Below are 14,008 nucleotides of genomic sequence, written 5' to 3' on the forward strand. Positions count from 1 at the left end.
TGCGCCCCCAAACGGGGCGATACCGAATTTCTCCCCCTGAATGTTTACAAAATAGGACAAAGGCACAGATACACAGAATGTAGCATTACATCAAAATGCCAAAGAATAATGAATGGGGGACTCCCATCTAGGGAAGAAAATCCAGAGATTGCCTGTTTTACCCTGCACAAAGTCAATCTCTTGGGCCCTTAGCTGAACGCAAAGCTGCAATAGCATCGACGGCTACACTGACTGACTGCCCTTCCTGGATGAATTTTAGAGGAGCCAAAAAATAAAACACAAGATCTACACAGATAATCTTAATATCATACAAGTTCTGCAGTACTAAAGAAATAGTTACACACATTTTTTGGTCTAATTCTATTCAGTTCCAATATTATAAAATATTTCAGTTTTAAAATTCTCATCCTTGTTTTCAAATCTCTCCATGTCCTCGCCCCTCCCTATCTCTGCAACCTCCTCCAGCCCTACAACCCTCCAAGATCTCTGCGTTCCTCCAATTCTGGCCTCTTGCGCATCCCTGATTTCCATTGCTCCACCATTGGCAGCCATGCCTCCAGCTGCCTAGGCCCTAAAGCTCTGGAATTTCCTCCCTAAACCTCTCCACCTCTCTGTCCTTTAAGACACTCCTTAAAACCTACCTCTTTGACCAAGCTTTTGACCAGACCCAATATCTCCTTATGGGGCTCAGTGTCAAATGTTGTTTGATAACGCTCCTATGAAGCCTCTTGGGACGCTTTACTACGTTAAAGGCGCGATATAAATGCAAGTTGTTGCTGTTGTTCAATAACAGACCTCCAGTAGCAGGATAAAGGATGGATGGTGGAGCAGTGAGTCAAGATGGTTTCTGTTCACTACTGGGAGCTGGATTTAAATCCAGCTGAGACAGAGCGGATAAAAGTCCTTCCGCTAGCTAAAAGATTCCCATGTGAAGCGAGTTTGGACAGATTAAACCCATTTCCTACTTGGTGTGAACCAACAACATGAAACTGACACTGAATGGAAATCACATTCAGAGAAGCCACTATGTGGCTTGTGTGGGAAATGGAAAATGTTACACTTGTGCATTGGTGAGTGCTCTTCTCAGTTTCAAGTGAAGGGATATTATTAGGGTTGAGAGAACTTTACTCTGTATCTAACTGCATATACTGAGTACTCGATACTGACACTGGGCCCTCAAAAAGAAAGTCTCCCATTTTACAGGTGTAGCATCCCTCACTTTAACACAAAACTTCACCTAAAAAATAAAATGCAACTCCACTCATTCAGTGGGTTTATGTAATACTGAGTGATACATAGAAACATAGAAGATAGGAGTAGAAGTAGGCCATTCGGCCCCTCGAGCCTGCTCCGCCATTCAATGAGATCATGGCTGATCATCCAAATTCAGTACCCCGTTCCTGCCTTCTCTCCATATCCCTTGATCCCTTTAGCCTTAAGAAATATATCCAACTCCTTCTTGAATATATTTAATGAATTGGCCTCTACTGCCTTCTGTGGTAGAGAATTCCACAGGTTCACCACTCGCTGGGTGAAGAAATTCCTCATCTCTGTCCTAAATGGCTTACCCCTTATCCTTAGACTGTGACCCCTGGTTCTGGACTCCCCGACCATCGGGGACATCCTTCCTGCATTTAGTCTGTCTAGTCCTGTTAGAATTTTATAAGTTTCAATGAGATCCCCTCTCATTCTTCTAAACTCAAGCGAGCATAAGCCCAATCGACCCAATCTCTCCTCATACGTCATTCCTGCCATCCCAGGTATCAGCCTGGTGAATCTTCGCTGCACTCCCTCCATGGCAAGAACATCCTTCCTCAGATAAGGCAACCAAAACTGCACACAATACTCAAGATGTGGTCTCACCAAGGCCCTGTACAGCTGCAGCAAGACATCCTTGTTCCTGTACTCGAACTCTCTCGCTCCGAAGGCCAACATACCATTTGCCTTCTTAACCGCCTGCTGCACCTGCATGCTTACCTTCAGCGAGTGGTGCACAAGGACACCCAGGTCTCATTGCACTTCCCCTTCTCCCAATCTATTGCCATTCAGGTAATAATCTGCCTTCCTGTTTTTGACACCAAAGTGGATAACCTCGCATTTGTCCACGTTATATTGCATCTGCCATGTTTCTGCCCAATCACCCAACCTGTCCAAATCATACTGGAGTTTCTCGGCATCCTCCTCACAGCACACATGCCCACCCAGCTTTGTGTCATCTGCAAACTTGGAGATATTACATCTAGTTCCCTCGCCTAGATCATTAATATATATTGTGAATAGCTGGGGTCCAAGGACCGATCCCTGCGGTACCCCACTAGTCATTGCCTGCCACTCGGAAAAAGAGTACAGACCAGGAGGATTCAAGAAAAATGTACAGTGTGTGCTAAGCGAGCCATACTCGGCCAAGGCACTATTAATGGTATCAGTGGATTCAGGATAGAGCAGAGAAAAGAAAAACACAGCAACCAGGGTTCAGCCCCGATTACTACCTAATGACCTCAGCTGGGTGTGTGTGTGTGTGTGCGTGCGCACGCATGAGCATGGGCATATAGCTCGTGTATCCCATCGACATTCACTGTTCAAGCCCAAACATGACAAAATAACACAAGCAAAGTGCATCAGTAACCCCCTGGTACTTGGAACTGAATCTCAACACGAGTTAGCTTCAGGCAAGGAAGACTGGGGAATATGAAAAGCCTTCGAGTCAAATTAGGTTACATACTGAGCTGCCATTCTTTTCCTTTCCTCGGCAGATAGAAAACAAAATAGAAAGACAGCACTTCTGTATCCAGAATCAATAACAACAAAAAGTGTTCAGAGGAGTCTAAAATATTACACCACTTAAAGTAGTCAAAAATATCTGTACTGTTCATAAAAAAATAGGCTTTTTGTTTTGATTCAGTGTAACAATTTGATTTTGATAGAGAACCAGAATTTAAAAGCAGTTTTGTTTTTTAAACAAAATTTGTTGTCTGGCAAGCAAGTGTTTGTATTCTCATTTTGACGAAAGGTCATCGCCCTGAAACGATAACTCTGCATCTCTCGCCACAGATGCTGCCTGCCCTCCTGAGTATTTCCAGCATTTTCTGTTTTTATTTCAGATTTCCAGCATCCGCAGTATTTTGCTTTTGTATTTGTATTCTCCCACTTCATTAAATCCATATCTGAGCATGTCATAGAATCATAGAGCACAGGAGGCCATTCGGCCCATATTGCCTAGGCCGGCTCTTTGAAAGAGCTATCCAATTAGTCCCACTCCTCTGCTCTTTCCCCATAGCCCTGCAAAGTTTTCCCTTTCAAGTATGTATCAAATTCCATTTTGAAAGTTACTATTGAATCTGCTTCCACCACCCTTTCAGGCAATACATTGGGAGAAGGGGAAGTGCAACGAGACCTGGGTGTCCTTGTGCACCAGTCGCTGAAGGTAAGCATGCAGGTGCAGCAGGCGGTTAAGAAGGCAAATGGTATGTTGGCCTTCATAGCGAGAGGGTTTGAGTACAGGAACAAGGATGTCTTGCTGCAGTTGTACAGGGCCTTGGTGAGACCACACCTTGAGTATTGTGTGCAGTTTTGGTCGCCTTATCTGAGGAAGGATGTTCTTGCCATGGAGGGAGTGCAGCGAAGATTCACCAGACTGATTCCTGGGATGGCAGGAATGACGTATGAGGAGAGATTGGGTCGATTGGGCTTATACTCGCTGGAGTTTAGAAGAACGAGAGGGGATCTCATTGAAACTTATAAAATTCTAACAGGACTAGACAGACTAGATGCAGGAAGGATGTTCCCGTTGGTCGGGGTGTCCAGAACCAGGGGTCACAGTCTAAGGATAAGGGGTAAGCCATTTAAGACAGAGATGAGGAGGAATTTCTTCACCCAGAGAGTGGTGAACCTGTGGAATTCTCTACCACAGAAGGCAGTGGAGGCCAATTCATTAAATATATTCAAGAAGGAGTTAGATATATTTCTTAAGGCTAAAGGGATCAAGGGATATGGAGAGAAAGCAGGGACAGGGTACTGAATTTGGATGATCAGCCATGATCTCATTGAATGGCGGAGCAGGCTCGAGGGGCCGAATGGCCTACTCCTGCTCTTATCTTCTATGTTTCTATATTCCAGATATTTAGCATAATTTCCTTGCTTTGACTGATGTATGATACATCAGTCTGACTATGCAAAGAATTTATAGGTGTTGCCTTCAGGTTAGCAAATAATTAGTATAAAAAATTATATCCTCACTATTTCAATTAAGTAACAGCCATTTAGATCCAGCATGGTTAAGTAGGTCAGTTTGGAAGATGGAGTTTGCAAGCTGGCAATGAACATCTGAATGTAAAGATGTTTGCAAGTCTTCAATCTACTGCATGTTTGCCATCACACTTCAAAGAGAAAGAATACCAGTCACCTGCTACTGTTTTTTTTCTGACTGATAGCCTAGACTCTCTCCCAAAAGACAGCAGCTAGGGATTTACAAGTTGTTGCCAATCTAAAAGAAACTTCCCTCAACAGTTAGCCTTTAATTGACCACAGGATGCATTTTGTTTGGCTGCTTCCTACAGGCAGTATCTGAGCAGTAGCCTCAAATGTGACAGGCCAGATTAAACTAGGGTGACCAAAATTTCTAAACCAAATCCAGGGACAAATTATCACCTCCGACTGCAAACTTGGCTTCTATTGCCCCTGGAGGTGATTGGAGCGCTAAATCAGGCACTACACACCTGTTAAGGTGCTAACACCGAGGAGCGAGGCGTTACCTCAGAGCGCTGGCGAAGCTCAAGTGAGTGGGAGGGGAGCAAAGTAGTCAGGACAGAAAATGTAGGTTGCACAGTGTGGCGAGGCAAAATTTTGTGTTATTTTGATGCAAACTGAATCTGCAATAAGCAGCCCCAGAACTTTCCGCCTGAATAATGCGGCCGTTATTCACAGCATCTGCCGGCCGCAATCACCGGCCCCTCCCCTACCTCACAGCCCGACAGTCACCCACACCATCCGAGGCCGCGGAGCGCGCTCTGATCCGGCTCCCGGGACTTCCACACGGCCCAGCACCAGCCGGCACTCATTAGTCCGGTTACCAGCGGCCCCCATTACTCGGACATTTTGGCATAGGTACTGCGGCCATGATCTCTGCATAAATTAAAATCCCTTAGTGAGTCCACCCCACCTACAGGTTGAAAACAGGAGATTGACATCCCTCCTACCAATCGGAACCCGCCCCGCCCACTTTACTGACCAACCGCAGTGCAGCGCGGGGTCACGTGGCTCCTGATTTGAACCCATGCGTATTCGGGGACGAGTTTCCTGAACCGGGAACTCTTCCGGGGATATTGTTTGATGGGGGACACAGTCCCTCATCCGGGGACTGTCCCTGGAAAATGGGGACGTATGATCAGCCTGGATTAAACAGCCAAACAACAAGAGTGCTCCAGACTCCAGATCACCCACCAGCAATGCCATCAGGGACCAGCTAATAAATCTAATTATTCCTTTATCATTCAATATTGGATTACAGTATTAAGAATCCTAACAATACATAACAGGCATATGTTTCCCCCATGTTGTAAATCAAAGAGCTTCTCTTGTACTCTCTCACTCAAGTCTTTTCATTATGTGCTACAATATCAAACATAACCCGATAAGGATTCACCCATCATAACTGTACTGTAAAATGAACACTCGGAGAGGTGGGGGAGAAAGCTAACCACACGACAAACTGTCCTACAGTGCACTCCTGCCACAAAGAATGGCTTTGTTACTGTTTGGGTTTTTTTAATCAGTAACTAGTTCAGCTATTCTTTTGAACATGAGCTGTGGAAAAGGATTTCCATGCCATAGTCCATCATTAAGTTGCGCATTAGGAAGAAATCCATAAACTCTTAAAATGCAACTAAATATAACTACAGAAAACTGACCGATCGCAAGAGCCAGCACATATTGCGTAGGTCTTCTGTTTTATGGAGTAATTTCCTCAACTTGAACATAAACAGTGGCTGAATAGAAAGAACAGAATGTTCTATATATCGCACCTTAATTCACTTGCCTATTAAATGTATCAGTAAGTGCAGTTGACACTAATGTCCAAGTCACTGGCACTAATTTGTCTCTTACACTCTGAAATGTAAATTCTGCAGCCAGGTTAGTGGTGCTCAGAGTAGAAAAGGCAACCAAATCTGGTCTTTCATAGATCTAAGGAGTTGGTGTGTACACTGAATGTTATAAACTATTGTATTACCTTGTTCTACCTGCTCAAAACATATCTACACAGTACTTCAAAGAATGAAACAGTAAACAGCATTGAATATATAAATAATGGACATATGGACACACACATGTGATACATGGGCGCACGCATTAGTAGATCACTCACGGCACTACACACGGTAAGATGGAGGATTAGGCTGGGCGCCTGATGGTAAAACAGGACATAGAATCATATAGCACAGAAGGAGGCCATTCGGCCCATCGTGCCCGTACCGACACTTCGAAAGAGCTGTCCAGTTAATCCCACTCCCCGGCTCTGGTGAGCAAAAACAAATTTTTCAGGACTGGTGACTGGGAACATCTGATAATAAAAAATTTTTAAAGCGCTGTGGCCAGAGCTGGGTGGCTGAGAAAAACATAGGAACAGGACTAAGCCATTCAGCCCCTCGAGCCTGTTAGAACATAAGAACATAAGACGTAGGAGCAGGAGTAGGCCATACGGCCCCTTGGGCCTGCTCCGCCATTCAATAGGATCATGGCTGATCCGAACCTAGACTCACGTCCACTTCCCTGCCCTCTCCCCGTAACCCCTAATTCCCTTATCAGCTAGGAAACTGTCTATCTCCGTTTTAAATTTATTTAATGTTGCAGCTTCCACAGCTCTCTGAGGTAGCAAATTCCACAGATTTACTACCCTCTGAGTGAAGAAGTTTCTCCTCATCTCAGTTTTGAAATGGCTGCCCCTTATTCTAAGATTATGCCCCCTAGTTCTAGTCTCACCCATCAGTGGAAACATCCTCCCCGCATCCACCCGATCAAGCCCCCTCACAATCTTATATGTTTCAATAAGATCGCCTCTCATTCTTCTGAATTCCAATGAGTAGAGGCCCAATCTACTCAACTGTTCCACCATTCAGTTAGATTATGGCTGATCTGTACCTCAACTCCATTTATCCACCTTTGACCCATATTCCTTGTACTTGGACACCCAAATCTCTATCCTCGTCCACGGTTCCTAGTTTCTCACCATTTAGGAAATACTCTGCTTTGCCTTTTTTGGATCCAAAATGGACGACCTCACACTTGCCAGCATTGAACTCCATTTGCCACAGGTTTGCCCCCTTACATAATCTACCTATGTCCCTTTGTAACTTCCAGCTCTCATCTGCACTACTTACTGTGCCTCCCAACTTGGTGTCATCTACAAGCTTTGATATACAACTCTCCATTCCTTCATCCAAGTCATTGATAAATATGGTGAAAAGCTGAGGCCCCAGTACAGATCCCTGGGGGATACAACTTGTCACATTCCACCAATCAGAGCATACCCTTTATCCCTACTCTCCTACCTCCCAACCAATTTCAAGCCCATGTTGTAAAAGGTCGCGAATGGTAAAACTTGCCAGGGTGGGGAGCGTGCCGGGAGGGAAAGGTTTGAAAGATGTGGGGACAGGAACGTGTAGGAGAGAGGGACTGAACATTTTTTAAAACAGTCGGTACTGGGAACCTACAGGTTGGGAAAATTCTGCAAGCAGGCAGCAGTTTTGCAGAAAGGGTTGGGGAAAATGTATGGGAAGTTAAAGATTGGGATCAGGTCTGGGAAACTGTTGGGTAGAAGAAAGGGAGCTAAAGATTTTACACAGTGTAGTCTGCGGCTGCGAATCTGCCAGGAAGGGTTGTGTGGGCAGGCCGGGCGGGGGTGGGGGGGGGGGCGGTGGCGGGAATAAAGGGCTAAACTTTTTAAAGAGTAGGCTGGGATGAACCTGCAGTGGCTGGGCAGGAAAGTGGAGTTGAGGTCGAAGATCAGCCATGATCTTATTGAATGGCGGAGCAGGCTCGAGGCGTATGGCCTGCTCCTGCCCCTAATTCTTATGTATGTTCTAAGAGCCAGTATTTTGAGAGTGTGGCACCTTAAAGGCCAGAAGAGCCAAGGCTTGGGGTCGGAATGTGAACGGGGCCAGGAAAGCAGCAAAGGCAGACAGGAATTGAAAGAAACAGAACTAACAAGCCAAGAGAGTAGGCAGGCAGCCAGAAGAGGCTCAGCAGTTCAGTGATGGGATGGAGAGTCCGTACAGTGCCGGGGGGGGGGGGGGCAGGGGGCAGGCAACCATGACAGACAAGCGTTTCTTTACATCGGGAGTTTCAATTGTAAATGTTGACATTAAGAAACATTAGTCAAGATCAAGACACAAAAAGTTGTTCCAGAAGGTACACAAGACCTTTAATAACAGATAGATATAAAAATGAGGAAACCCTAAGTACAGTGGCCAGCCTGCTTATGACTAATATAAGAAAACTGAAAATGCTGGATATCTGAAATAAAAAACATCAAATGCACAGCAGATCAGTCAGCATCTGGAAAAAACCTGTTTTGACCCAAAACCGTGACCCGCCTGTTCTCCATACAGATGCTGTGCATTTCAGGCACCTTCTGTTTTTCTATCCGCTTACGACTGACATGTGCAATAGCTTCAATAACAGCGGGACGTAAAAGATCTCATGGCACTATTTGGAAGAGCAGCGAATTTCTCCCCAGTGTCCTGGGCCAATATTTATCCCTCAATCAACATCACTAAAACAGATTATCAGGCCATTGCTGTTTGTGGGAGCTCGCTGTGTGCAATTGGCTGCTACATTTCCTACATTACAGCAGTGACTACATTTCAAAAAGTACTTCATTGGCTGTAAAGCACTTTGGGACGTCCTGAGGCTGTGAAAGGCGCTATAGAAATGTACGTCTTTTCTTTTTTAAAGACCTCTATCAAATTACCCTGTAATTTACTCTGTTCTAACTAAAGCAGTCTCAATTTTTCACATGCTGACTTCTGTTGGGATACAAGTTGTTAGCTGTCGGTTACTTTCCAGTATCTTTTCCAATAATCCATTCTTCATATACGAACCAAAACAGTGTCAATGGGCTATTCAACCACAGTGGGGAAGGGGTGGGGGGGACTCGTAGCCAAGCTTGATCCTGTCCTTACGCAACATATAAATGCCATTGATACCAAGCAGACACCAAATCAGAAAGTCATTGCATTAAACTTGAAGTCATGCAAAACTCTGCTGCCTGTATACTAACTCGCACACCCATCATCTCTGTGCTCGCTGGCCTACATTGGCTCCCAGTTCACCAACGCCTCAAATTTAAAATTCTCACCCCAATTGTGTTCAAATCCCTCCATGGCCTCACTCCTCCCTATCTCTGTAACCACCTCCAGTCCTACAACCCTCCAAGAACTCTATGTCCCTCTAATTTTGGCCTCTTGTCCATCCCACCCTTGCTTTGCCCCATCATTGGCATCCGTGCCTTAAGATGTCTAGACCCTTAGCTCTGGATTCCCTCCCTAAACCTCTCCGCCTCTCTCCTCCTTTAAGACGTTCCTTAAAACCCACCTCTTTCACTAACCTGTCCTAATGTCGCCTTCTTTGGCTCAGTGTCAATTTTGTTTGTCTGATTACACTCCTGTGAAGCATCCGGATGTTTTACAACCTTAAAGGCGCTATATAAAGGCGTTATATAAATGCAAGCTGTTTGAATATTTTTCATTCCCCTACCACCAAGTTAACAACAGAACATTGAATAGGAAACTTGCCAACGATTTGAAGCTTCCCACAGTTACTTTTTCCTGATGCAACATTTTATACTCATTGGCTCATATGTTTTTTAACTATATAATTTAGGTGGTTGTCTGGGCACACTGAAGGACTTTATTTTTAAACACATAAATGAAACATTCCAAATGTATTTCTGTTAAAACAAAAGACAACTTCGCTTTAGACAGGACTGAACATTTCAATTTCCAGCTCCCAATAGGGCAATCCTCTCGAACACAGCATCAAAAATAATCTACCGAACAGTACAAATGCTCCACATATGCATTAAAAAAAAAACTTTCCTTGTTTAAAACGGCATGGGACTCGGGGGAAAAGCCGTGCAGCTGCCGTTACTTCGCCCGAGTGCGGTGGAAACCCCGTTTGCGCGCACAGACGAAATTTCCGGTAGTAACGCCGGCGGAGCGGGGGCAACTCCGAGGTATTTCCCAACCTTTGTCAACAGATGACGCAACAAGGCGGTGCACTATTGGACTGAAGTTGGTTAAATAATCGAGCCTCAATATTCGCACACGCCTACTAAACCTTCCAAAGCACTCGATGTGAAGTGTAGCATTGTGTCAGTGACTGGTTAGCACTTCGTTCACTGTCCCGGGGCAAATTAAAGTATCATATTGCAAAAGGCAAATATCACACACTTTACTACAACAATAACTTTATGCACTAAGTTGTCAATACTGTATATCTCTATTTCAACTGATACGGTATGTGGAAAGCTAAATTTGAAGCATAGCAATCATCGGCTTCACGCTTCAGATGAAGCGTAACCTACATGAATCCAATTGTTGCGGGTGTTTTTTCTAGTACAGAGACAGATCAATAAAATATCACAGTTCTCCCTACCGCATCAGGGTGCTGTATTTTGTCAAATAATCATTAACGATCCAATATAGTCATTAAACTATTTATCCCCTTGGTTACAGCAGATTAATTTATTAATAAGCAAATACTTGTTCCGATACTGTATGAGGAAACATTGACCATCATAAGGCGATTCTAGAGTTTGAATTGCTTGGTGGAAAGTAGGTTGCGTTCTTTACAAAAATAACGAAAGGTTACAGGGACTAAACCATTTAATTATACGGAGTGACTATCGACAACGCGTCAGTAGACACGTCCTCATTATAACTAGCTTCCCTTTTCTAAAACCCAGAATGAACTAAATTCTAAGACGAATAAGATCGCAAATGAAATTTACAGTTGGCCGTTCCCCCATTTCACCCTTCACTGGATATCTGGCTGATTTTTGATATTCAGAACAAACAGATAAAACACCTAAATACAAAGACACCCCACACACACATTATTGATCACAACTTCTGAATCACGTCCCCGACTCTCATGACTTAAACACCGACGGGCAGTTAAACACTAGGAGGATACTACACCAAGTTCCCAAGAGTGGGACGTGCCAAATCACTCACTCAGCTTCACAAAAGCTTTTAAATGCACGGACAAGATTTTTTTTTAAAGGAGCCTTCCTGAACATAGATAAAATAGTAACTTTGTGTATTGTGGTACCTCGCATAAATAAATACCAATCCATTCGATCCCGAAAAACACAAAGAAAGAAACCACTTAATACTAAAGCGGTAATAATTGCGATACTCACCGCATACTGTGAGCAGAATTGCTGAGAGAGGTGAGTCGAAACCCTCAGCTTATACTGGCGCTAACTCCAGATCTAACTCGAGTGCAGCCAGCAACAGGTTTGACATGCACACCGCCCGCCCACTCCCGGCTCCACCATTCTCAAACAAGGGCGACACCTCCCACTCGCAGATGAGCATTTAAACTAGGTGACACTCAAATGATTAATTGTGCGCGTCGCCCCGCCATTCCTAGTTTAGAAACTCGCCATCGCCGCGTTTAATAAGCATACATGATTATTGCCCTCTTGCACAAATGGATGTCAGTGACAACTGTCCTCCCTATCTTGGTGGGGCAGTGAGCGGCTCTCGGTGGCAAGCGTGAGTCACCGAGTAAACACTCCAACCTGCTTCGTTCTGTGAATGGAAGCGCACAATGTCAGTGTGCGGATTTTAGCGCCTTTAAATGTCAACCTATGCGAGACTGTCTTGCATTAAGACACAGTCAAGGTTCAGGCACTTGGTTAGTTACAGAAATGGCTACAAGCTAACGACAGTGGGCCGCAGAACGTTGCGAACGGTGAGATTCCGAGCAGGAATGTTGCCAATCCGCCACATTCTGTGAATGGAACGCTGAGGTGAGCGTTCGCGCGTTCTGTGGGGGCGTGCACGGGTAAACAAGACCACGCATAGCAACGGGCGCGTTCATGGGAGACTGACTCGCTCGCGCACACACACACAGGTGCAGATTGCTTCATGCTGTCAACAGCCTGCTTTGCAAGGCTAATTAGTAATGCTTCTTTTGAAAAAAAATGGAAAACAACTGTTGGATATTCTTTGACCTGGTGCCAGCCGTGGCTCGGTGGGCAACACTCCCGCCTCTGAGTCAGAAGGTTGTGGGTTCACAGTCCCCACTCCAGAGACTCGAGCACAAAAATCTAGGCTGGCACTCCAGTGCAGTGCTGAAGCAGTGCTGCATTGTCGGAGGTGCCGTCTTTCGGATGAGACCTTAAACCGAGGCCCCCGTCTGCCCTCTCAGGTGGGCGTAAAAGATCCCATGGCACTATTCCGAAGAAGAGCAGGGGAGTTATCCTCGGTGTCCTGGCCAAGATTTATCCCTCAATCGACATCACTAAAAAAGATTATCTAGTCATTGTCAATTGCTGTTTGTGGGAGCTTGCTGTGCGCAAATTGGTTGCCGCGTTTCCTACATTACAACAGTGACTCCACTTCAAAAAGTACTTAATTGGCTGAAAAGTGCTTTGGGATGTCCGGTGGTCGTGAAAGGCGCTATATAAATGTTTTTTTTCTGATTATGTTGAAAGTTCAGGATCAAGCTGTGAGGTGGTTTTGTGGCTAATAGGGAGGCAGCGTCTGGCTTATATAGACCCGACCCTCCTCAGCTCCTTCGAGGGGGAATCACGGGGACAAACCTCTGTGAAAGCCTCTCAAATAAGGGTTGGGAATAAGGCAGTTGGTGACTGTAAGCTTGTTAAACGATTCATGGGTGTCTAGAACATCAAGATGGCTGGCAAGCTATCCAAGTATGTCCTATAACACAATGAGGGCAGGAACCCATAAGTAGCTGATAAAGAAACTCTGAGCCTTGCCATGACAGCTGCTGGAAGTAGTTAGCTGGAGGTTTGGTACGAGATGCATTTATAGCTATAATAGGAGTTGGTGCCCTGATCAAGATGGAGAGGCAAACAAGTGCTGTTGAAGTTGTGCGTCTCTAGCTGGTGAAACCTCTGCTTGCGGCATATGGCTTGTGTCAGAAAAATGGTGCCAGTAGGTTCACCAACTTCACGATGAGCTGTGCTGCTCACTGGAAGGAATTCATGGTGCCTGCTGTCCAGCTATCACAGGTCAAGCCCATGTGGCCTGATGAGAACTGGTAATCATCCTCTTGGGGAGATGCACATGGTTGTTTTATTCAAAGATAATATGCCTGGCAATGGAGTCGATCATCTGTGGCTTTACTCTATAATCCAAAGTCTCGGCACGGGCCAGCCAGCAGTACTCCATGAATCACTGCTGGGACCTGGTTGTCTATCGCTGGCAGCTCAGATCATTTCCTTAGATCTACATAAGCTTGCAAGCCAGTGCCCAAACTAGTGAGCGTTCATACCTAGTCAAGCAGCAGGAAGCTTACCAGCACTCAGCCCTGATAATCCATGTTGTTTTAACCAGTTAAATCTTAGCATTATCCCTATGTATACGTTAGTGTCCCTAATCCTTGACTGTTGCTAGCCTGCACCTAAGTTCCCTGGTCTTGGGTAAGTGGCGTGTTTCCCTATTGGCAAAGAGTGTACACTCCATATCAGACAGACTGAAACTACATATATGGATTTTGCAGGCTAGCTTAGTTTGGAGACTCTTAACCACGGTTGGAGTAGAATTTCCTGTGTATTTGCGCCCAGAGACATTCATAATCGGAGCCTAAAGCAAATACCCGGCATAAAAGATCGAGCAAACCCAAGCGCAGATGTGTTACGCATATAATTGCACTACGCCTGAATTTCCTCGCTGTTTCATGCCCGTCTATCAATCCCTGCTCCTGAACGCAGCTCGGCTGATTATAATGACTTTACCCCCCAGGCTAAAGAGTTTCC

The 14,008-nt window shown here is 45.1% G+C and overlaps 1 protein-coding gene across 3 annotated transcripts in view; it reads right to left on the reverse strand.

Moving 5' to 3' along the window:
• LOC147120928 (FERM domain-containing protein 6) overlaps positions 1–11,501 on the reverse strand; it is a 108,076-nt gene extending 96,575 nt beyond the window's left edge. For all 3 annotated transcript variants that reach the window (XM_085979735.1, XM_085979722.1, XM_085979729.1), the window contains exon 1: positions 11,420–11,501. In XM_085979735.1, coding sequence (XP_085835861.1) covers positions 11,420–11,424 — 5 coding nt within the window. In that variant the 5' untranslated portion in view covers positions 11,425–11,501. The remainder of the gene's footprint in view (positions 1–11,419) is intronic.
• Between the last annotated feature and the right edge of the window lie 2,507 nt (positions 11,502–14,008).

This window comes from Somniosus microcephalus, chromosome 3, assembly GCF_052327205.1.
Source record: "Somniosus microcephalus isolate GS21.2 chromosome 3, FLI_Smic_1.0, whole genome shotgun sequence".
NCBI lineage: Eukaryota > Metazoa > Chordata > Chondrichthyes > Squaliformes > Somniosidae > Somniosus > Somniosus microcephalus.